The following is a 25,238-nucleotide window of genomic DNA, read 5'->3' as shown; positions in this document are numbered from 1 at the left end:
GGCTGGACTAGCGAAACAGATGAACAGCTGGTTACATAAACGCATATTCTGAGTATGCTCAATGTAGGTACGTAGCGCACGCACAGGACAATGAGAATGTAGCCCTCTCTGCTCCTCAGATACAAAAGGAGGGGAGCAAAAGCTCAGCAAATCAAACTCCATTGAGCTATAAGATGCTGGCATGATCTTGGGAAAAAAGGCAGCATCTGAACGCAATACACAGACATGTGTTTGGTGAAGCCAAAGTGAGAAGTAATGCATCTTATATGAGAGAAATTTCATATCCAAAGTCTCAATGTGTTCAAAGTGTTGGCCACAAAGGGCCTCCAGCACCAAAGATAAGACCCAAGCAGGGACACTGGGCAGAAGCATGGGTCTCAGCCGGTGAACCCCTTTCAGAAAACGTAAGGCAAGGGGAGATGCATCTGATGTCATCCCGTCAAAGCCAATATGACAAGCAGATATAGCTGCTAAATAAACCTTATTTGTTGAAAATGAAAGGCCCTTATCTAGCAGCTCCTGCAGGAATGTCAAAACAACCACAATAGAGCACTGAAATGGGAGAGTATGGCAATCCTGGCACCATTGCTCAAAGCTCCATTTGTAAGCATACAAGCCTCTAGTGGATGAGGCCCTAATGCTCTGAATTGTCGCTATCACACTTATTGGCAGACCCTTAGCAATCAAGTTTGACCTCTCAGCAGGTAAGCATAAAGCCGCCACAGATCCGAGCGTGGATGAACCACTTCTCCTCGCACCTTGAGAGAGGAGGTCCCCGCGGAGAGGAAGCTGCCAAGGACTCGCTGCTAGCAGGCTGATTATTTCTGCATACCACAACCTTGTGGGCCACCAAAGGGCCACTAGAATCAGAGAGAGCGACTGCTGATGCACTCTCTCCAGAACTGGAGATGTCATTTTCACTGGGAGAAATGCACAAGGGAGCACGTCTGGCCATTGGTGTGCTAACGTGTCCATGCCCAACGGTGCATCGTGGTTGATTATGGAGAAAAACATGTGGAAGTGAGTATTTACCCTGGAGGCAAAAAGATCTACTTGTGCCTTGCCTAACAGATCCTAAATCTGAGCCACTATCAAAGGGTGCAACCTCCATTCCCTCACCAGAGGACCCCCCGCTAGAGAGAAGGTCTGGCCCCAAGTTCAGGTAACCCAGAACATGGATGGCTCTTAGAGACAGAAAATGAACACTGCACCATAACAGCAGAGCGAGGCAGCTTCAACAGTTGAGAGGAGCGTATTCCTCCATGCCTGTTTATGTAAGAGACTACTGTTGAATTGTCCGTCCTGACTAGGACATGTTGGCCCTCCAGGACTGGACGGAAATGTTTGAGAGCTAAGAACACTGCTAACAGCTCTAAGTGGTTGATGTGCAGCTCGCACCGGGCTGGGGACCAGATCCCTCTCACTGATGCACCGCACAGCGCTCCCTACCCCCTTAGGGAAGCATCTGTGGACACCACCTAGCAAAACAACACCCTCCCAGTCCAAGAGCCCTGATGCAACAGCCTGGGCTTCCTCCAGGGACGGAGAGCTAGCATGCCTCCTCCCGAGGTGACACGATGCCCACAGGCAATGAGAGAGAATCCAGCACTGAAACACTCATCTTTAAAAGTCCAAGCGGCACTACGGCGATCATAGATGCCATCATGCCCAACAAACCTAATATCATCTGGAAATGCAGTCTGCGTCCCAGCTGAACCTGAATGAGGAAGCGATGCTCTGACAAACGTGAGCGGCTGGAAAGCAAGCATATTTCTAAACCGAGGAAATAAATCTGCTGACTCGGGATTAGCGAGCTCTGAAAGTTCACAGAGAAACCCAGTGTGTGAATGTGTCACAAAACCAGTGACAACTGAGTCTCCACCTGCTCTCTGGAGCAAGCTACGAGAGTTCAGTCGTCTAGGTAGGCTAAGATGCGGATGCCTCTCTCTCGGAGGGGTGCTAGCGCCACCTCGGCACATTTTGCAAAGGTGCAAGGAGCAAGCAAGAACCCAAAAGGCAGCACCAAGTATTTGTAGGCTACGCCCTCGAATGCAAACCTCAGAAACTGCCTGTAGTTCGGGTGTATAGTCATATGAAAATAAGCATCTGTTAGATCGATTGTTGCAAACCAATCTCCCGGACCAACTGCATTCAAGAGCTGTCTGAGTGTTAGCATCTTGACCTTGTACATTCGTAGATACATGTTCAAGACTCACAGGTTGTGGATGGGATGAAGCCCTCCCCCCCTTTTTTTTGAACAAACTAACGGCTGTACTTGTATTGCTCTTTTCTGCAATAGCACCTTTATTTTCTTCCTGCTGCTTTGATGCTGACTGTCTTGTTTACGACTCTGCGGAAATGAGGCAGCTCGTCTAGAGTCACCATGGGCCTCTTGGCTGCATTTATGATCAGCGCTCTCCTTGTTCGGCCTGTGAGTTTAGGTGGACGGCCTTGTCTTGGTAGGTTTACAGTTGTGCCATACTCCTTCCATTTCTGAATGATCGCTTGAACGGTGCTCCGTGGGATGTTCAAGGCTTGGGAAATCTTTTTGTAGCCTAAGCCTGCTTTAAATTTCTCAAGAACTTTATCCCTGACCTGTCTGGTGTGTTCTTTGGACTTCATGGTGTTGTTGCGCCCAATATTCTCTTAGACAACCTCTAAGGCCATCACAGAGCAGCTGTATTTGTACTGACATTAGATTACACACAGGTGCACTCTATTTAGTCATTAGCACTCATCAGGCAATGTCTATGTGCAACTGACTGCACTCAGACCAAAGGGGGCTGAATAAATTACGCACATCCCACTTTGCAGTTATTTATTTGTAAAAAATGTTTGGAATCATGTATGATTTTCGTTCCACTTCTCAAGTGTACACCACTTTGTATTGGTCTTTCATATGGAATTCCAATAAAATTGATTCATGTTTGTGGCTGTAATGTGACAAAATGTGGAAAAGTTCAAGGGGGCCAAATACTTTTGCAAGCCACTGTAGGAGGGCTGAGGCTTCCTCCTGGGCGTCGGGTCCCGCCGGGGGTCCAAGGGTTGTCCTTTGCTCCAGGCTGACTGGTGCGGAGCTCAGGGTGGAGGATGTGCTCCCGCTGGCGGCACACCCACTGCAGCAGTGGGCGCCGGTCTTTTGCCAGTTGGCAGAGGAGTGGCGGGCCTGTGCGAGGTAGCTGTGGGTTTGGGTTTCGCCTGACGTTTGGGGATGATGTCGCGCAAAGCTTCTGTCTGCTTCTTCCTCAGATTGAATCTAGTGAATGTCCGAATAACTTAGCCGCAGACACTGGTTAGTCCAGATATACAGCCCTGTCCCTATCCGGGACGCCAGAGAAGGTCAGTCACAGGTGCCTCTGCGCTACTACTGTCGAAGCCATCCCTCTGCCCAGGGAGAGCACTGCACAGCGGGACGCATGGATGATGTAATCCGTGGCAACTCTGACCTCGTTAAGAAGAGGTGCCAGCAGGCTTGTCATCAGGAACCAGAGATGGAGACTAACACCAACAGCGGCAGTTAAGTTAAGTTCAAGTCAGCAGACAACGGACCTAACTAGCAGCAGATAGCTAGCCCAACTCAGCAGAGGTGTTCTCAGCGAGGGGAAGAGCGTAAGAACTGAGAGACGTCTGTGATGATAGGGGTTATATGTGCAGGTGGGGCTGTGTGCATGTCAACACAGGTCATCTGCCTTGAAGGAGTGAATAAAGGTTTCTTCGGCAGGATGTGCGAGGGCTATCCCATACTTATGTGTACTGAGTGAATAGACTGAAAGGGAACTGATTTATTTACCAGAGGGGAAAACAAGAGAAACAGAAAAGAATTATAATATTATTGAAATTGGATGATACGGTTACAAAAATCATATATTTTTTAAAATTCCATTTAATCCTTGACTCCTTTCTCAGTTTTTGTTTTGGAAAGAAGAAATAGTTTTTCTTTGTCGCTATCACATTTTTAAACTGCATTTGGTTACAATTTGAAAAATAAAGCTTGGAACAATCAAGTTATTGTTTGGTGTGTCACTGGATTACTTTAATGTTGAAACAATATTTTAAACCTGAGGATTCTAAGATAAGCTCTGAATCCTCTGCACTGCTGTCCCATTGATGCTGTGTAATTCTGTGCTTGTTGCACAGCATTACATAGCATTACATAGCTTCTATGATTTAAGCATGCAGCATTCCTAAGAAAGGTAAAATTGTTTCTTAGACATCTGGCTGCAGAGCTCCACTAACTGTGAGTTTAGAGAGCCTGAAATATTACCTAGATGAACCTGAACAGACAATCTGTGGAGTGGACAGAAGAGAAGGATGTGACAGGGTTTCTTTAATAGTCTAAGGAGCTTGGAAAGAAAAGGGTTTGGACATCTTTAGTAAGTAGCTCATTGGTCTGAACATGCTGTGTAAATCTTATATTATATTACATTACACAGCAAGCTCGTAGCACACCTAGCTTGCAGCAGCTAAGTTGTTTATGCTTTGTGGTTATCTCTGTGCAGGTAACCACTGGATTAACTTTAGTTATATCTGTTTTAGATCCATCAGTCTGGTCTCTGGGCCTGGACTTGCAGACCACAGGGAAACATCACACATCTATTAGCTGTCTGACAAATATTTGCACAATTTCCTTGAAATTCTTTAAATTTTTGTTTAATAAGTTTATATATTTGTTTATTTTAAATCTTAAAAGTGTTCAGAAAGGTGCGAGCAAGAACAATATTAAAAAGCTGTTTCTGCTCTGTACTTCCCTGGTTATTAGTAAAATTACTGATCACTGTTTTGATGAACAGTGAACACATGCTCTGATCAAATATTGATTAACTTTTTACAATTGTGGAAGAAGTACCTATCCTAAATCCAGGATGCCATCCAGGCCAAGGTAATCCCATCCAGAGTAAGCATCTAGTTAGATACCATTTTTCTGATACTAGAAGCAAAAACAAATTAGAGGTCATCAAGGTCAGTATGAGACATCTTTATGAGCTTCTTAAGACATTACTACAGTCTAACTAATTGGTGTGTGTGATCTGGCTCCATGGATAGATAAAGCTGGGTGTCATCTGCATGGCAGTGAAAATGTATGCTGTCTTTTTTTTTGTTTTGCCTGTCCCGTTTGGTTCTTTTGCCATCAGAATTATTGTCTAAAGGCCAAGAAAGATGCCCAACGGATTTACTTTACCAAATTGAACATCCCAGCCTTTGCCGTAATGGTTTATTTGATTCACCTTTTATTGTTTATTTTATTTATTTTTTTATTTACACTTGCTAGATACGGGACAGACTTGAATGAGGAAAAGAAAAGGGAGAAAGGAAGAGGGGGGGGAAAAAACAGCGGAGAAGACAGACGGGGATAAAGGGCAAAAAAACCAAAAAATTAAATAAGCAGACAAAAAAAAAAATACATACAATACAATAACCTAGATCACCTGAGAAAGAAAAAAGAAAAACAGCAGAAGAAAAGGAGAGCAATACAATAAACAACATCACGATGATATATGGGAATATGACAGTAAATACTAAATATTAAACATTATTGTGCAGCACGTAATATCAACAGCGCACAGTGTGCTTTGAGGTAGGAGCCAAAAAGGGTGTAGCTTGTGTGTGTGATCACCCGTGTGTACACCTGTGAGCATGGACGCGCTTGTTTTTAAAAGGTTCCTTCATGTAATGATCTGCTAGAGGAGGTGTGTGTGTGTGTGTGTGTGTGGGGGGGGGGGGGGGGGGGGGGGCACAGCCCCGTCCACCAGGGCATGAAGCAGGTATGGAGGAGATCAAAACTCCAGACATCCAGAGGCCCTCAGAACACAAGAGACCAAGGAAGACCAACACAGGGGCAGCTGCGCCACTATCCCAGAAAGAGCTGAGGAGAGCCCCAGATGAGGGGTCACTCAGCAGCCGCGGAGCAGAAGCCAGGAGGGGGGGGTTGCAGTGACGTGCCCGTGAGCTCCGCCGGCAGCCAGCTGTGCCAGAGTGACCGAGCCCCAGGCCGAGAGGCCGAGGGCACCCAACCCCCGAAGTGGCCAAAGCGAGCCCCAGGCTCCAGGCCCCGACAAGCAGCCACCAAGGAGTGAGCCGGTGTGTACCCGGGCGCCCATCCCCGGACACAAAGAACCACCAAAGCACCGATGTCTGAGGGCGTCTGCCACTGGCAGGGGAAGTGGTGGGGGGAGATAGGCCTCCATACCTTAGAGGGCCTGAGATGTCCCCAGAGAGGTGGCGTCTGATACCCAACCTGACATATAGACACAGACATACAGGCACACACAGATACAAACATCCATTCCCACCCTTATGCTCTCATATGCAATTACTCAACACTCACCCAACGTGGAGACAGACATAGAGAGACACTGTACACACAATCACACTCCCCAAGCGTACTCTAAGAACCGGGTCTAGGTACCTTTGCCCCTGGAGGGGGAAACTGCACCCAGACCCAGGTGGTGTTACCCTTTTCCCTGAAGTGGGGAAAAGCAGACCGCCCCGACTCCGCAGCAGCAGGGAGGCCCCACACTCCAGACCCCAGTCGGACGGCCAACTCCTCCTCCTGGCCCCCCGCTCCAGCAGGTCGCAGAGAACGGGGGTGAGAGAAGACTCCAAACCTCCCTCCACCCGCTCATATGTAGTGCTGATGCATGTGTGTTCTAAGGTGCATTTAAAACCCAGGAGGGCATGGAGCTACCTGCCAGAGAGCAGCAGGTAAGCACATAGCCCCTCCTGATAGCCCTCAGTGTCTACGTGTATTTAAAATTGAGAGGTGGGCAATGACGCCAGGGGTGAGGTGTACACCCTGATGGTCTTTTGGAGTCCGTGTAGCGTGCCCACCCCCAAGATCCTATATGTATGTGTTATGAGAGTGTGAATAATGTGAATGTCTAAGTTGTGAGATAAAATTGAGGCACAAGAAGCCAGAAGGGGACAGAGGGGGGATGCTTCCCCTGCACCCTGGTGACACACCCCTACTCCAAGGCCCTGCATGTGTGGGTGATTGTGGTGGAGCGGGAAGAGGGAGGCAGCTGGAGATGGGGAGGGAAGGAAGGGAGGGGCAAGTGACCTCTCCCTGGGGCCAGCTCCCCCGCTGACCCCAGTAGGCACCCCCATACTCTGCAACCCGCCAGGGAAAGGGGGCACAGGCCCATCCGGACCGGGGCACAGAACAGCAGCGCCACCCGGCCCCACAGAGCCCAGGACAGCCCATCTGACCCCACCACAGAGAAAACTGCACCCACCCCACCATCCACTCATCTTCCAGACTACATGAGACAATAGACGCCCAGGCTGAAATCTTCCTCCACCTCTCCTGTATCTCCCCCTCCTGCAGAGTGAGTTCCTGAAGAGAGGAGAGCTCCTGCAAGATGTAACAACCTCCCCCACCAGTTGAAGAGCCCCCCAGGTGGCTCGATGCACTGGCGGAACCCTGCGCCAGGGCCGGGCCCCCATACACCCACCCGCCCACAACCCCAGCAACATACCAACCAGGACCCAAGCCCCCGAGGCCCGGCCAAGGCCCCAGCCCAGAGACGGAGCGCCCCAGAACCTCACGCCCGTCCCGGACCCACCCAGGGGCAGCCAGGCTACCAGGTCAGTAACCCACGTCCGTCAGCACAGACCCTCCCTTAGCCCCGCTGCATGCAGCCACAAGGAAACCGTCACCTAAGAGCCCCTAATAGGCCATGACCGCTACCCCGGGTTGAGCCCCCCAAGGAAGATGCTACTGGGGAACCCCCCGACGCCCTAAGCCTGTCCCTACCCCCACACCAATCACTACAGCGAAGGTGGGACCAAACTATGACCCCCCACCCCCACTAGGTGATGGAGCTAATCAAAGGAGCCCAGAGCAATTGATCTGATGTGGTGGTAGAGGCTGTATCGAGACTAATGTAATCTAATAGATAATTTCTATATTGGTTAGAATTAAGATTATTTTTGTTTTTTCCAGTTCATGAGGACTGTTTTCTTGGCTATGCATACGGCAGTGAAAACCATATGGGCTATATTCTTATCTGTAGTGACATTATCTAAGCTGCCCAACAAACACACTAAAGGGGAAGTTGGAATGTTACATTCCAGACACTTTGGCTATGTTCACACTGCAGGCGAAAGCGCATCAAATCCGATTTTTTTGACCCTATGCGACCCATATCCGATCATGGTATGAAAGTGTGACCGGCACAAATCCGATATTTTCAAATCCGATCTGGGTCACTTTCGTATGTGGTACTGAATCCGATACATATCCGATGTTTCAGAAAGCGACTGCTGTGTAAATGGTCAAGTCGCATTAAATCCGTTTTTTACGTCACTGACACAAGACAGACGCCAATTATCACCGCCGGAGAAGCGCTCGATAAGACATCGCGAACGCATTTTATTGTAGTGTGAACGAGCAGACAAAAAAAATCAGATTTGATCAAAAAATCGGAATTGAGCATTAAGACTTGCGGTGTGAACGTAGCCTTTGATAAGTCTTCACATATCTCGCGCCAAAACTTCTGAACTGGTGGTATGCTATGCCTTCTAATGATACTGCCATAGGGATATCAAGAACCCAGTGGAACTCCATAATTAAATTTAGCGTGTGAAAAGGACTCTCCATTTCCTGACGTGTTCGGGTCAAATCTCACCAATTTACAAATTTAAAAACTCCTAAATATTGGGTTTTACATCTGAGTGCCTCAAGGCCTTAGTACGTCCTCCACACTATGCACTTGAACATATTAAGGTGATGAGAACTTCTTTTGTTTAACTTTGAGTGTTTGAATCAAGTTTGTTACATATGTGGTGTTCAAAAGTGACCGTCATAGAAAATGAATGGGAATCCATCATCATTTATTTATATAGCACTTTAAAAAGTGCTGTACAATACAAATATAAATATAGTAATAAAATAACAGAAATCAGACATAGCATCAAAATTAATAAAAATGTCAGTTACCCACAGAGTTAAAGGCCAGGGAATAAAAATAGTTTTTTAATAAGGACTTAAAAACTGTCACTGATGTAGCCCGTCTAATATGGAGAGGAAGGTTGTTCCAAAGCATCGGCGCTGCAAAAGAGAACACTCTGTCTCCTCTAAGTTTCAGCCGTGACTTTGGGACCAAAAGCAACAACTGCTCAGCTAGAGCTGGGCGATAGAACGATAACGATATGTATCGCGATATAACTTTTACTCGATAGAGAAATTAAGCTATCGCGATAGACCTCGCCACTCTTGTCCTCTTAAAAAAAAAAAAAAAAAAAAAAAAAAAGGTCAGCCGATCCAAATTCAGTAGCGCAGAGCCGAACCAATCACAGCCGCAGCGTCACGTCGTGTGACTTGTTACGTACAGCACAAGTGCCAAGCCGCACGTGTGTTTGTTTGGGAAGCAGCCAGCGGGTAATGGAGGAAATGAGTGTGCCGACTAGAAAAATCAACCGAGCGTGACCGAAGAGAAAACAGATGATGGTTCCAACGCCGGAGAGATTGTCGAACGGAAGAGCCATAGAAGTTCCGTAGTGTGAAGGTATTTCGGCTATTTCAAGTCTGACAAAAAACAGAGTAGCGTGCACTGTAAATTGTGCCGAAAGCAAGTCTGGAAATACAATAAACTGGTGCATGCGTCACACTGTGCGCCACGTTATTGTTTCGGTGAAATGAATTTCTACAATACTGTTACTGTTAATTCTACTCTCTGCAGTGTTTAAATGCTTACATATACACACAGTTACTGTCCCTCCACACTTACGACTCGGTTCTGCTTCTATGCCCCAGCTTTGTTTACTTTTTCCCACCGAGGCTTCTAGACTTCTGATTGGCCAACATTTCTGCACGGTTAGGAATCTAGCTCCACCTGCTGCTTTGGCATGTTCATAGCAGCGTTTTCCTTCATTTCTGCCTTTATGTGTGGACGGGATTATTTTTTAAAACGAAAACGGAAAATCTCCGTTTTCAAAAATACCCGTGTACGTGTGGACGTAGCCTCAGTCTCTGACTGGAAGCGCTAATTCGTCATTCGGCTTTTGTCAGACTAAAGTAACTGTTAAAACTGTTTGAAAAGCTAAGCTATACAACAAGGAGAGATTGAGAATTTCCTTTTAGTTCTCAGTTTATTTGATATTGACAAAAGTTAGTCAGTTTTGTCTGTTCTTCTGTAAAACAAACTAAGATTTATTTTTAGAATTAATACTTTGTTTCTAAGTGGAATTGACAATTTAGTCTGTTTCATTTGTTCTATTTTGAAACTTAAACGCTTTAGCGGCTGCCTTTTGTGTAGTTTGCAATATTTGCCTTTATTTATCTGAAAAAGTCTCATGTTCCTTAAGTACATCTACCCTGTTGAACTTATTATGGGAAATAAATATTTAAAAACAAGCTGCTGATTATTTCACATTTTACTTGTGAGCAATGGCACATTTAAATCTTACAAATATAGTTATTTGGCTTATATCGTGATAGATATCGTTATCGCCTGAAATGAAAAAAACATATCGTGATATGAAAAAATCTCATATCGCCCAGCTCTATGCTCAGCTGATCAAAGAGAACGAATGAGAACTTGGGGCTTCAACAAGTCAGACAAATAAACAGGTGCCAGACCATTTAGAGATTTAAAAACCAATAAAAGGACTTTAAAACAGATCCTAAATTCAATTGGAAGCCAATGTAGAGAGGCCAAAATCGGAGTGATGTGGTCAAATTTCCTTTTGCCAGTTAAAAATCGTGCCGCAGCATTTTGCACTAGTTGCAAGCGTGACAAAGTGCCCTGCCCAACCCCTATTAAAAGTGTGGAAATAAAAGAAATTATTTTACTGCTACAATATATTCTTTATCATTAACATTGCATTGATAATATAACCTACAGCATTGATATAGCATCAAGATGTTTATTAAAGATACTGGCATTGGATTAACCTTTTATTACAGGTGCAGCCATAATCACTTTATACACACATTGCATATTTGTGCTCATTCAGAGATGATGCTCAGTCTATTAAAGGTTTCAAGCTTTGTGAAGCGCTATGTCTTCACAATATATTGTGTAGGTGACTTGGAGCAATAGAAGGATAAACAGCATTCATGCTTACAGACATATGATTTAAACATAGGCCAGGCCGAAGGCCTGGTATTCATTTAGCTTCTAACTGCATTTTAGTTTGCTTAGTGACAGATGACAGAAGATGAGTCAAGAAGAGGACAAGCCCAGAGGGACCGTCTGTGTCTGAACCTAATTGCCTTGTATGGAAGATGTGACTTCTTTGTCTAATTTTAGCGGTTTAAGATTGACCATTTACTGAAACTGATGCATATTATGTTAATTTGTGACGCAGAAGGGGTTGAACCCTGACATGAATAAAACCATTCTGAATTGAGCTGTTCGGTGAAGATCGATGCTGGTGTTGCTGTATACATCTTCCCACGCGTGTACTCAATAAATCATTGTTTGACTGCACTCTTCTGGGCCTCTGTTGGTTTGTTCCATTGCTCAATATTTTCGAATTCGGGACAAAAGAGAATTGCAATAATCTAAATGTGAGGTAATAAAGGCATGAATAACACTTTCCAAGTCACGCTTGGAAAGAAAGGGCTTAACCTTCATTAAACGTCTGAGGTGATAGAATGCTGATTTTACCACCCCGTTTACGTGGTCATGAAAGGTAAGTGATCAACAGTATCAAACGCTGCACTGAGGTTTAGCACAATAAGCACAAAGATGAGTCCACTGTCAGAGGCCATAAGAAGATCATTTGTAACCTTCACCAAAGCTGTTTCTGTGCTGTGATGGGCTCTGAAACGTGGATGAAATCCGTCTTAGAAGGTATTAAATGCTGCACTTTGTTTAAACGCAAAAGAAAGAATAACAAACGACTCTGTGCTATACTGCCATTAGAAAAAAGCATGTTGTTTTTACTGCTAGTAGTTTACATAATAATAATAATAATAATAACCAACAACAACAACTTATAAACTTATAAAGTGCTTTCAGACAAAGTGCTATACAGCTATTTGAAAATAAAGAGATAAATAAATAAAAGTGATGCATAGCAATACAAGTTAAAAACACAAATTAACAAGTTAAAAACATAATAAAAGTTAAAAACGATAAAAAAAACAAAAAACAAAACTAAAAGGCAAAGAATTAAGACATGTAGGATAGGGTGAACAAGTGGGTCTTCAACTTAGCTTTGAAAACCTCCACAGAGCATGCCTGCCTAATATCTTGAGGAAGGTTGTTCCACAAAAATGGGGCATGAAAAGAAAAATCATGTTCCCCGATAGTTTTTTTTTTCTGGCTCTAGGAACCTTTAAAACGGCAGAATCCTGGGATCGGAGAGTACGAGATGGAACATAAGGGTGCAAAAGATCAGAAAGGTATGAAGGTGCCAAACCATTTAAAGCCTTGTAGGTGGTTCATTTTTAAGCAGCAACCATCAGCTGGCTGAAGTTTTAGCTGCTGAGGATAGAGAACATAAGCTACGTATACAAACTATTGACAGAGGAGGATCCTACCCTATCACGTCTACAGCTGTGCTCAGCTCAGGGTCTAGCAGCAGAGAGAAGGCAATGGGCTCCCACAGGTTGTCACTGGCTATGATCTTGACCCTCTCCAGACCACTCTTATCCAGAGTGTATCGCAGCAGCTGGTGCAGACAGTCACAGTCATAGAAGGAGATTGACAGCAGAGAAGACGGATTCACAGCTAGCACAATTCAGAATTTGTCTATACAATGTTTGCTGCTTTCCACATAAAACTTTTATATCCAGAACTAGTTTCTCAAGAAACTGGTGGCATTAAAGATGCTTTTGTAGAGACTTGATGCAATAGGAGGGATAAACTACTGACTACAGTTAACATTTCAGTGATTCTGTCCATGTTTGGGACAATTTATTATAAATCAAGCAATCAAGGCTTTATTCACCACATGCAGGGTGCCCTGCAGTGAAATGGGACGCCCCCCCCCCGACCATACACACACAACACAGACATCACATGGGGAAACAGGTCCGAGATCGGTAGCGTTACAGAAAAACATTGAAATATACACTACAATGGGAAAGTACAAAAGGAAAAAAAGAGACCTCTACTCATGCTGGGCTCCGGGAAGGACAGCATGAGAACAAGAAACAAAAAAACTCCTCTGCACAAAAAAGCACATAAATGTCCACAGCACAACATTATGTAACACGTGACAAGCCACAGGGATGGGTAGGGGGTGAGGAGTAATCCGAAGCAAACACAGCAGCCATCCTGCCCAGCGCTACCATTCCAGCGCGGGCTCAGACCCGCCGTGTTCCCCAGGAGGGAACAACCATCGAAGGCGTTTGGAAAGGGAGGGGTGATGAGTGTGTGCATATCAGTGTATGTGTATGCATGTCCATAGTTCAGCTGAGACAGTGTCCTTCGCCTGCCAGGCTAAGTAAACAGTCTTCCAGCCAACCCAGGTGGCCTAGCATGGAATGGGAAGGAACAGTCTAAACACAGTCGTTATCAGGGAGTTTTTGTTCGGCTCCAGCCTTGAGCCCACAGCTGGCGCCGAAGGGATAGCCGCAATAAATGGTGATTTTTCTTTTATGCGAGCAACTCATGAGAATTTCAAAGCTGCTCTTTAACACACACTGGTCTCTCAATCTCCTGTTGGAGAGCCGCGAGCCTCTCCATGATGTTATCAAACTTGCGCTCCGTGGTCTTGTCATTCTTGTGCTCTGATAGCCGATTCTGAGAACTCACGACTAGGGATGGTTACCGGTATCCGGTGCCATCATGGCACCGGTTCTGACATAAACGGTAGTAACCAGACCGAAAAGCAGCGCACATTTCGGTGCTTTATTTCGGTGCTTTTTTTTTCCCTGAGCTGTGATACACTTTAGATTCTAGCCAATCATTTTACGTTTCCGAGGATAGTAGGCGGGCCCAGGTACGTACGTTCTTTTAGAGCAGAGCTACAGATTAAAAATGCCCAAGGCGAAGCGGTCAAAAGTCTGGCTGTACTTCACAGCAAAATATGCAAACTCAGCAGCCTGCAAGTGCTTTAAGCTGATACTGTGATACTGTCAAAGGAAGTAACACCTCATATCCGATGAAACACCTGGCGACGCATAGCGGGTTTTTTTAAAAGCCGAGAAATGCACCGTATTTGATAGCTTGCTGCGAGACCTCACACCGTGCACATCTACTGCGGGTGTGGCGCCTGTTATCGGACCCGGAGTTAGCAACATCCCCCAAAAACTCGAAGAGGAGAGTCCTGGCCCCTAGCCCTGCCAGTGTAGCAGAAATGATGACGGATGATGATGCAGCAGCAGCCGTTCTTCTCTGTGTGAGTAGCTTAATGTTGTTCGTGTGTAATTTACGTTGAGTAGGCTGACCTAATGCAGTAAAGTGAACTAGCAAACACCATCATAGCTACATGCGGCTGTCTTCTTGTTTGATGGCAGATACTCCCTTCACCCTGGCCAAAAAGGCTAAAATGACTATAGAAAAAGTGGAAAACAGTTAAACATGAGAGGTTTTTGGACAAAGTTTGTGTTTTTTTCCATTGATTAAGCACTGCTTCCATCCAAGAGCGATACCATATATGCCCCATAGCTGCAGAAAAGGCTAACATTGTTATCTTTTTACAAAAAACAAAAACAGCTGAACATGAGAGGTTTTTCGACCAATTTTGTGTTCTCGATTCTTTAAGCACCGGTTTGAGCACCGTTTAAGCACCAGCACCGTTTCAAAAGTACCAGTTTGGCACCGGTATCGGATAAAACCTAAACGATACCCATCCCTACTCACGACTGCAGTGAGCTGCTCCACGATGTAATCCAACTTTCCCTCAGAGATGTTATTCTGAGTGATCTTCTCCTTGATGTAATCCAATATATGCTCAGAGGTAGAGCTGGGCAATAGAACGATAACGATATGTATCGCGATATAACTTTTTCTCGATAGAAAAATTAAAATATCGCGATAGACCTCGCCGCTCTTGTCCTCTTACAAAAAAAGAAAAAAAAGAACAGCCAATCCAAATTAAGTAGCACAGAGCCGAACCAATCACAGCCGCAGCGTCACGTCACGTCACATGTGTATTTGTTTGGGAAGCAGCCAGCCACCGTACCGCCCGGGTAATGGAGGAAATGAGTGTGCCGACTAGAAAAATCAACCAAGCGTGACACACACATACGACTCGGTTCTGCTTCTATGCCCCAGCTTTGTTTACTTTTTCCCACCGAGGCTTCTAGACTTCTGATTGGCCAACATTTCTGCACGGTTAGGAATCTAGCGCCACCTGCTGCTTTGGCATGTTCATAGCAGCGTTTTCCTTCATTTCTGCCTTTATGTGTGGACGGGATTATTTTTTAAAACGAAAAATCTCCGTTTTCAAAAATACCCGTGTACGTGTGGACGTAGCCTCAGTCTCTGACTGGAAGCGCTAATTCGTCATTCGGCTTTTGTCAGACTAAAGTAACTGTTAAAACTGTTTGAAAAGCTCAGCTATACAACAAGGAGAGATTGAGAATTTCCTTTTAGTTCTCAGTTTATTTGATATTGACAAAAGTTAGTCAGTTTTGTCTGTTCTTCTGTAAAACAAACTAAGATTTATTTTTAGAATTAATATTTTGTTTCTAAGTGGAATTGACAATTTAGTAGTCTGTTTCGTTTGTTCTATTTTGAAACTTAAACGCTTTAGCGGCTGCCTTTTATGGAACGCCAGGACTGGCATAATGAATTAATTAAATACACCATTAAATAATTAATTAAATGTGACAATAATTAATAAAATTGGAATTAATTAATTAAATAAATAGTTATGACACATGTGATTAATTAATTATTGACACATTTGATTAATTAATTATTGACACATTTAATTAATTAATTATTGACACATTTAATTAATTATTGACACATTTAATTAATTATTTAATGATATATTTATTTATTTCATTTTGGCAGTCCTGGCGCCTGGCTCTCATCTTGAAATAATTTTATCTGTCAGCCTCACCCATCAAACTCAGGGGGCGGGGTTAACGCTGATCGAGTCAAAACCATTGCTTTGGCCTGGTGGCCATTGTTTCTAGCACACAACAACCGGCATGTGGAAGCTAACAGAACTGAACTTTGAAAAACCCTGTTTGTGTGTCACCAAATACCGTTTTAATATTTTTGTAGCCGAGCATGTAGTGGTTTAATCTTCATGTGTCTGGTCGGTTTGTCAAGATACAGCCTCTTTGCAAAAGTGTTTCGATGATTTCGGAGATGTCTGCCCAGTCTCACGGCAAAGCGTGGGATAGACCCGCTTGCCTCGCAAGCAATCCCACCGACAAAGCGCAGGCCCCGGTACACAGCTGTAATAACCCCCGCTGACTTCTTTTACTGAGGTTATATTTATCTGTGTTTTATTTCCTGATGTTCTTATGTGTCCTACGTGTTTCAGTCGCCAATTCTGAATTATAACTAACATTAAAAACATGTTTAAGGAGGAGAAAGTGCAAATAAATCTGTTTAACATCTGATCTTTGGGTTTTTGTTCAGTAATCAGCGTCATCTGTGTATAAACGCATAAAAGAGATAACGTTGGTGTTTCCGTCATGTAGTAACTGCTGGCTTTAACTGTACAAAGGTTGTTCGACACTATGAAACACATACAGACTTCATGATGTTCGGCTAATATTTTTATTGTGAATATTAATCATGAGGGTAAACGGCCCTGTACACCACGGAGCGAGGTCAGCATATCCACGATATCCTCAGCTCCATGAGTTAACACAAAGTTTCCCAGCTGACTATCTAACTGCCAACTATTCCAGAGACGTGAAAATATACAGCATAAAGAAAAGTGTAAGAGACTCAGCAGCAGATTAGAATAACATTTATACATTTAATAAATCACCAAATGAATCCAAGAAACGAGCAAACCTGTTCCGACAATTTGAGTTTGTATTCCCTCAGCTGCAGACTCGCTGCTGTTTAAATGTTTGAAAAGGAAGATTAGATATTAAAAAATGTCAAACATAGACTCAGTCTGCCTTCACATTTGATATGAGGCCAGCACGTATAGTGGCTGTGTCCTGTTTTAAGATCATACATGTAAAATTGTTGTCTGACCTCCGTCGATCCAGCCGCTCAGAGTCCGTGGTTACCATGGTTACTGCATAAGCAGCTATAATGTTAACAGCTGGCACTGAGGAAGCTTACCGGCAGCATGGGTGTTTATGTTTTTCATTGCAAAAGAACCGTCTGAATGGTTAACTGAAGTTAACTTGGATAAATTATAGTTAAGGAGTATCACAGATAACGCCTACGTGAGCTGTGCGACTGTTCACCACTACACTGAAATCAGCAGGCTATTACTGAAATACACGTGCTATATCATAAACTATGATATAAATAGGGAGGTCCTATTAACATGTTTAGTTTTAAAGGACACCTTCCTGCCTTTAGTCTCCTTCATGAGCAGTATTAGTTTTCTTCTAACATCCAGAAGTCTGCACGATGTGTTTCATAGTTTGTAACAAGCCTTTGACAGGTAAACATAACATGACCGAAAAAGCAAAAAAATGGTTCATTTATGTTTGATGTGTGTTTATTCCTCCCTAAATATTGTCGGTGAAGTTTGCCATGCACGTCAGATTTTCCTGCGCATTTTTATACCTCTGCCAACAGAGAGAAAGAAAAAAAAATCACATTCTAACAGACAGCTGGTGCTTAGAATACAGTTGAATAACTATTAAAAAACAGATGATATAATATTTCTGTCCATGTTGCAGACTTCATGATGAACATGCTGTTGCAAACTCTGCTCCTCTCGGTGGAAATGCGCCTTCTCTTTCCTCTTTGTATAAAAACGTTATAAAAGTCAGTTTAATCTCAAAATTCACTGTTAAATCCAAAACACACCAGATAAAGAAAAGCGAATAGTTCAGTCTAACACATGTGCCAGTGAACCATTAAACGTCTGTGAAACTATGCAGTTATGAAACGTAACTTTAACCTCAGCCAAACCGATTTGCTCAGTTGTAAATAAAACAGCGAAGTAAACGTGACCCGACAGACAGAACCTGAGTGAATGAAGTCCAGCGTTTAACCACTGAGAGCTAAAACTCAGCTGAGGTTTGAAAGCTGTGTGCCGGTGATTGGACATCAGCCGCTGATGAAGCTGTTCGCCTATAAAGTCCTCTGTAAGGAAACAAGCTCCAGCAGCTCGGGAAAAATACTATATTTACTTATCTTGTGCAGAAAAATGCGCTGACATTGCTTTATATCGAGCACCGGCTGCCCAGTTAAACTGTGACTATCACCAGGTAACGTAGGCGTGTTTCTTGAATTAGCAGCAGGTGTTAAACAGCTGACAGATGAGGAGGAGGATGCATGCAGGTAAACTGAGGGTCTGTTGAGCTGATCGCTGGTTTCGTGAGAAAAATGTCAGCTCGTTCTTTATGTTACAGAAGCACAGAGACACAAAACCAGGCGGAAAGAGACGATTGTTCGGTGAAAATGAGAATCTGCGAATGCAACATGTGGAACACGGAGAGTGGAATATGTAAACAAACCGGTTAACGTAACCCCCTGGGTGCACTCTGCATGCTAATTGTTAGCAGAGCTAGTTAAATCTCTGAAAACATCTGAGCACTTTTGCAAACATGTTCTATGTTGACAACCTGACCAGACATACGGCGCGACATTCGCGGCTAAAACACTGTTAAAAGTGTAGTTGGTGACAGAAAAACGGGTATTTTAAAACTACACCACCACTGCTGCCTGTGATTTGATCTGCATTCTGGGATACCTGGCTTCCCCAAGTCTACACAAGCAATCGATTATCTAGGATCGACCTGTTTTGACTTACTTTGCACGGCAACCAATCAAATGTTAGAGAAGCTGCATGGGCAGCGTTAACCCCGCCCCCTGAGTTTGATGGGTGAGGCTGACAGATAAAATTATTTCAAGATGAGAGCCAGGCACCAGGACTGCCAAAATGAAATAAATAAATATATCATTAAATAATTAATTAAATGTGTCAATAATTAATTAATTACATGTGTCATAACTATTTATTTAATTAATTAATTAATTCCAATTTTAATTAATTATTGTCACATTTAATTAATTATTTAATGGTGTATTTAATTAATTCATTATGGCAGTCCTGGCGTTCCATAGCCTTTTGTGTAGTTTGCAATATTTGCCTTTATTTATCTGAAAAAGTCTCATGTTCCTTAAGTACATCTACCCTGTTGAACTTATTATGGGAAATAAATATTTAAATAAAAACAAGCTGCTGATTATTTCACACTTTACTTGTGAGCAACGGCACATTTAAATCTTACAAATATAGTTATTTGGCTTATATCATGATAGATATCGTTATCGCCTGAAATGAAAAAAAACATATCGTGATGTGAAAAAATCTTATATTGCCCAGCTCTACTCAGAGGTCTTATTCTGAGTATTCACGGCAGCTGTAAGCTTCTCCAAGATCTTAACCATGCTGCATTCAGTGAGCTCTTTCTGAGAAGTCGCGCCTCGTCCCACCGTTTCAATCCCAGTGGGCAGCCTTGGAGGGGTTTGAACAGCCGGTTCCGCTTTCTTAATTCTCCGATAAGCCAGGGCCAAGCCAGCTCCGATCAGCAAGAACCCTGTTATCATGGTTCCGAATAGGTAGATATCTTCAGCGTCCTCGATCGACAGTCCCGCCAAGCACACGATCCTCCATGTCTGCCACCCGTCCATCGTGTATCCGGCAGGGAAAGTCCCTCCAGGGCACTCGGGCTCTCCCAAGCCCAGACTTCTCGTTGAGAAAAGGGTGTCAATAGCATTCAGAGACCAGTTGATCAAATCCATAATTCTTTTAGGTTTTAGAGAACGACAGTGACAGACTGTTCCAGGGAAACTAATGCACACGAGACAAGACAAGGGCACAAGAGGCTAAGCAGGGAAGATAAGGGGAAGGAGGAGAGGAGAAAAGTGCAACTGCCTTCGCCGAGAGCCAAAAGAGAAGAGAAGATATTATAAGTGATCATTGAGGTTATGGCTCCCAGTCCTTCATATAATGTTTGATATATTTTGGTGCTCTCTGATGCTACAATGTTACTGTAAAGTCTTGAACCTTTCCTTTTTTTCCTTTATATTACACTAGGAAACGGAACATAGATGCATTCACTCCAGCTGTCTCTTCACCAGGCCAGCTATCACAGTCATGTGTCCAGGAAAGGGAATTTGAGGGGGGCAGGGATTGAGGCTGGTGATCAGCTTCATCTGCTTTTACACTAACTCTTGATATTTGGTATGGTTACCTTTATTCCTTAACAAGCTGCCTCTGTCAGTGCGCCCCAGGGTGGCTGTGGCTACAATGTAGCTGCCATCACCAGTGTGTGAATGTGTGCGTGAATGGGTGGATGACTGGATATGTAAAGCGCTTTGGGGTCCTTAGGGACTAGTAAAGTGCTATATAAATACAGGCCATTTACCATTTACAGGCCATTTGTTCTGTTCTGTCAAGATGATCCTACACTGCTTCAGTAATGTTAATGGGTCAGTCCATGACTGACAGTGTTTCACTATGTGTTTGTAGTGGGGTGTGGTGTGTGGGGCAGTGTGGATGCAACTGCGTGGCATCCGCAATCACGCCTACTGAGTTAAAACCAATAAATCAATAAAATGGCTCAAAACTGTGATCTATGGACTGTTTCTTTTCACTGGAAATAAGAGGCTGAACCCAACTCTTGAAAAACAACTTGTTGTCCTGGTGGCATCCTATCACGGCATCACACTGGAATTCACTGAGCTCCTGAGAGCGACCCCTTCTGTTACAAATGTTTGTAGAAGCAGTCTGCATGCCTAGGTGCTTGATTGTATAAGTGTGTGGCACAACTGTAGTCATTCGTTTTTTCCTACAGTAGCACATCAACATGCTGTCACCCAGGAGAGACAGATGCAAATTAGACTCCAAATTCAATAAAAAAATTTCTCAGCACTTATGATTACTTTCTGTATTGGGTCAATATTCATATTTAAAAACATTTTTTTAATGCAGCTTTAAAACCACCTAAGAAATGTGGCAGATCTGAAATTTTTTTTTCAGCAGCAACACACCTACACATGATTCAGCTCCGACTTTATCTTTCAAGTCCAGCAAAATAACAGCCACAAACATTCAGCTGGGTACTTGTGGAAGAAGAGTGTGTTTTAACAGAGACGCACCCAAACTCAGTGGACATTTCGGATTTACGCAATCAGTTGTCAAGCACCAAATAGCCTTCAAGTAAACTTATAGCACATGGTAAAAGTTCTGCTTTTACTGTGCCATCTGGTCCAATGATTTACGCAGTGGGAGCATTTCATTTCAAACTTCTTGAGACTCTGTACTTACCCAATCACATCAACAGAATTATTAAGATATGGGTCAAGGATCATAGAATTAGCGACGCTCCAATCGCCGTCTGCTGCGATGATGCCAACACCAATTAGACCAACTTTATCCAGCATGTTCCGGAGCACCTTTGGCGACAAAGACATGCTCTCAGTGGAACTCGGCTAGAGCTTTAAAATCATCCCAAACACCGTCACACTGCATCTCTCAGTAGGACAACTCAATGTTAGTGGCTGTTTTTCTACTTCAATTTACACTGCAGGCTACTCATTATGACAAAAGTACAATGAAAGATAACAGTAAGTTATGTTTACCTTAATGTACTTGATGTCAAAGCTTCGCTCATTCCAGATCTAAATGGATGAAAGAGAATTTTAGTTTGCAAACAAACTTTTGCAGGCTCAATTTCCTGCAAATCCATCAATCCAGTATCACGTGGTAAAGCTTTTATATTCCAGGCAGGCCTTCAGTACTAAGCAACTAATAAATGTCATCTGTCACATTTTACAACAAAGTCAGGTTTTGATATGTTCCCACTTACCATGTTAAAGTCACACTTTAGTGGACAGAAACCCTTCATTTTCTAACAGGGCTAATTCCATGCAACAACAGCCGCACAGGATTAAGACAACATGAATGAATCAAAGCCATGTAAGTTACTGTAGAGAGCAATAAGTAACATTTAACATTAACAGAACTACTTTTTTCCTCCCTGTGTTTGTGGGCTGGCTTTCACTTGGTCACATTGACCAGATTCACATCTGCTACTAGAGGTCCATCTTTGTTCCAATTCCTGGTTTATATTTGATGAAATACAGAAGTTGGTAACAGGACTTACATTAGAGAATTTACTGTCACTAGGTGGCTGCAAATAACTGCTTAGTGTTTAGAAGTTTTGACCATTACTACTTTTGGTTATTAAAATCCTGAGAATGCCAGAGATACTGAGAGATAATGCAAGCAGTCAGATGTTCAAACAGTTTAACCAGAGCTCAAAAATGAATGTGTGTGTTTGAAATGTAACAAAGAATTATAATTAATAGCTATATTAATTAATTATAATCCTGTTATGAAAGGAAAGTTCAAAACATGCCAAAAGCCACCAAGCTGCAAAGCACTCACTTTTTGAGGAAGCAGCCTTTGTAAGGACCACAAAAGCAATGTGTTGAAGTAGAGATGATTATTGCATGAATTTTGTGGGTTTGTGCAGAGCTGCATTCTAATCTGAGAAGTGGTATACACACCCCAACATACTGAATGTCTAGGTCATGGTACTGCTTGGCACCAAGGATCCAGTTCACCACATATGTTGCAGTGACATCCGGGTAGTCATAGGGCCAGTTCTTGCCACGGCCCACCCAACCGGGAAACGCCCAGGGCAAACCTATATGAAAACAAGCAGACACACAAGAAAAGACAATGATTCTTTTTGTGTTACATTTAATATAAATTTCACTATCTGGTCACATTTCCAATCACCCCCACCATCTATCCAACAAACTGAGCAGACTTGTTAAAGTTTTCAATAATATCAATAATATTATTGTATTATTTACATTCCATATAAAATAACTGCATGCATTGAATTGTAACCTTTATATCAAAACTACTTTATTCAAATTTTAAAAAAAAATAAATGAAAAAAAAAAAAAAAAAAATCTCCGGATAGAAGTAAATGGGTGGAAAGTTCTGGCAGAAATTCCATGAGGTTTGCCAGTAATACCAAATGTGTTCATGCCAAGAAAAGCAGGAGTGGTCATTTGTAACAACACATGTAGATTCTAAATCTCAGTTTCCTACTATGACATTTTCCCTCTGATGTCTACTGGTTTTGGTTTACTGCTGTCAAGTTATCAGACAGAAAAGGAAACAATGTTCCTTCTTACCTATGAGTGTGATATTTGGGTTCCTCTTCTTGGCCTCTTTCATAAGCCACCACTCGTAGCCTCTGTAGTAGTTCTCATCATTTTCATAGCGCATGTGAGACGGCTCTGTTCCATCTGATCAAATCAGAGGTTCAATAATACCAAAAAAATGGAGAGAGTCAGTTTATTCTTGAAGTTATACTATGATCCAAAGTGTCTATCACGACCCCAGCACCAAAATATGTGGTAATTATAGCCAATATCCTATCCATACAAGACTTTAAGATCCATATGAAGCAGATGTCACAAGTGTTTCCTTGTTAAGAAGGAATTTATGTCATTCTGCTGGACTTTAGCTGTGTGTCATAATGCATTTCAGACCTGGCAGCAGAGAAATGGAAATGTAACAAGTAACAAATTAGAAACTGTCAGAAATGTAGTGTGACTAAATGTACTTTACCAGTAGTTTGCGCATCTCCTCCGATCTCCACCTTCAGAATGTGCAAAGAAGCTCCAAAGTTTGGCTGAAAATAGGAACACAGAGCAGTGAGTTCCCGTGCTTAAAACTGAACTGTGTGAATGAGTTGCTTCTGTCGTACCTTAAACAGGAAGTCTAGTATCTGGCTGCGGTACGGCTCCGCATAACTCACCAGTAACCGAGACGTCGCCTACATTAAGGCACACGTAGAAATGTTATGTTAGTAAAATAATAAGCTAATCAGAGAAACAGAAACATGCAGGCAGGCATGCATAGATCAGATTGTTCCTGTGGAGGCAGTGTTGTACAAGGAAGTACTCTAGTAAAATACACTAAACTCACCCCTCCGCCGCTTAAACCTCCAATTCCATCAAAAACCCTTCCCAGACCCCCGTCATCGCTCAGGACATAATTCTGAGCAGAGCACAAAGCCAAAGCCAAGAGGAGAACGGACACTAATAACGCCGACTCTCTGCAGTCCATCCTGAGCGCTAGCTGACAAGACGCTGTACGCGCGCGCACATTCTCTATCACATGACAGCGCAGCTGAGCGGCCACGTGATGTTGAAACCCGTCACACCGGTACTTACTTTTAAACGTTTATTTCGTTCTACGAACGTCCGCAATTTAAAAAAAAAAAAATCTTCAAACAGTGTTCGCAATGATTTTTTTAAGGGTACACACGACCCACCCTTAAAATCCGGGGAAAAACGGTGAGGCATTTGTCTGCTGCATTAGAAGAGTTTTTTTTGTTTTGTTTTTTTTATTGACGCAAAAACAAGAATTAATATATAACAACATGGCTCCTGCAAGATTCCTTTGGAGCAGGTGATTACAAGAAATTAGCTTTCAGTTTTTTTAAAAAAGGAAGAGAAAATAAAGGGGTAAATTTGGGCTTACTAACTAAATCACATTCTTCAGTTGTGTTCAAAGGTTTCACTGCATCTTTTGTTTTCATAAAATAAGGGCTTTAAAGTATGAAATAAAAATTTTACAAAAGCCAGCTTTGTATGTTTAGATCTGTGTATTTAAAATGTACAAAGAGTGATTATAGCATTCACCAGAAAGTCATCTTTGCTATTGTGCATAATGAGTCCATAAACAATATCCCTTTTAGTGAAGTCTTCTAAATGAGAGAACTTGTAAAGTAATGGGTTATTAAATATATTTATTGTGAAACAAATTAAAGCAAGTCTAATTGAAAAACAAGACTGAAATGAGGAAAAACCATCAAATGACATATTCATTGTTAAAAAATAAAAATAACACGATTTGTGTCACGGACCCGGCTCTGTCTATTTTGAGATGGGTTATTAAATTCATATACACATATACACTGATTAGGAAGTTATAACAATCTCAACTGTGTGATGTCTCTTTAAGACAACCCAAGTTAATGTTTAGTGATGTCACAAGTATGTGCTACTGCCCTCTGTAGAGTGTGGGAGAAACGTGCTTACACATGGACACATGGACTGAGATGGACCTCGTTTTTTCAGCTCCCAAACTCAAAGTAATGTTACAGGTTGTATGAACATTGCTTGCTCCATGTAAGACAG

General features: G+C 42.9%; 1 protein-coding gene across 2 annotated transcripts in view; it reads right to left on the bottom strand.

Moving 5' to 3' along the window:
* galcb (galactosylceramidase b) overlaps positions 1-24,225 on the bottom strand; it is a 54,141-nt gene extending 29,916 nt beyond the window's left edge. Inside the window, exons 1-7 of one of the 2 annotated variants that reach the window (XM_026151948.1) lie at positions 24,022-24,225; positions 23,801-23,869; positions 23,662-23,725; positions 23,223-23,336; positions 22,581-22,720; positions 21,651-21,689; positions 21,337-21,464 (exon numbers count right to left, since the gene is read on the bottom strand). In XM_026151948.1, coding sequence (XP_026007733.1) covers positions 21,337-21,464; positions 21,651-21,689; positions 22,581-22,720; positions 23,223-23,336; positions 23,662-23,725; positions 23,801-23,869; positions 24,022-24,162 — 695 coding nt within the window. In that variant the 5' untranslated portion in view covers positions 24,163-24,225. Of the gene's footprint in view, positions 1-12,490; positions 12,622-21,336; positions 21,465-21,650; positions 21,690-22,580; positions 22,721-23,222; positions 23,337-23,661; positions 23,726-23,800; positions 23,870-24,021 lie in introns of both variants that reach the window. The other variant, XM_026151947.1, reaches the window with a different exon arrangement.
* Between the last annotated feature and the right edge of the window lie 1,013 nt (positions 24,226-25,238).

This window comes from Astatotilapia calliptera, chromosome 19 (genome assembly GCF_900246225.1).
Source record: "Astatotilapia calliptera chromosome 19, fAstCal1.2, whole genome shotgun sequence".
NCBI lineage: Eukaryota > Metazoa > Chordata > Actinopteri > Cichliformes > Cichlidae > Astatotilapia > Astatotilapia calliptera.
The sequence above is the reverse complement of the archived record's forward strand: the minus strand, read 5'-3'. Positions and strand labels throughout refer to the sequence as shown.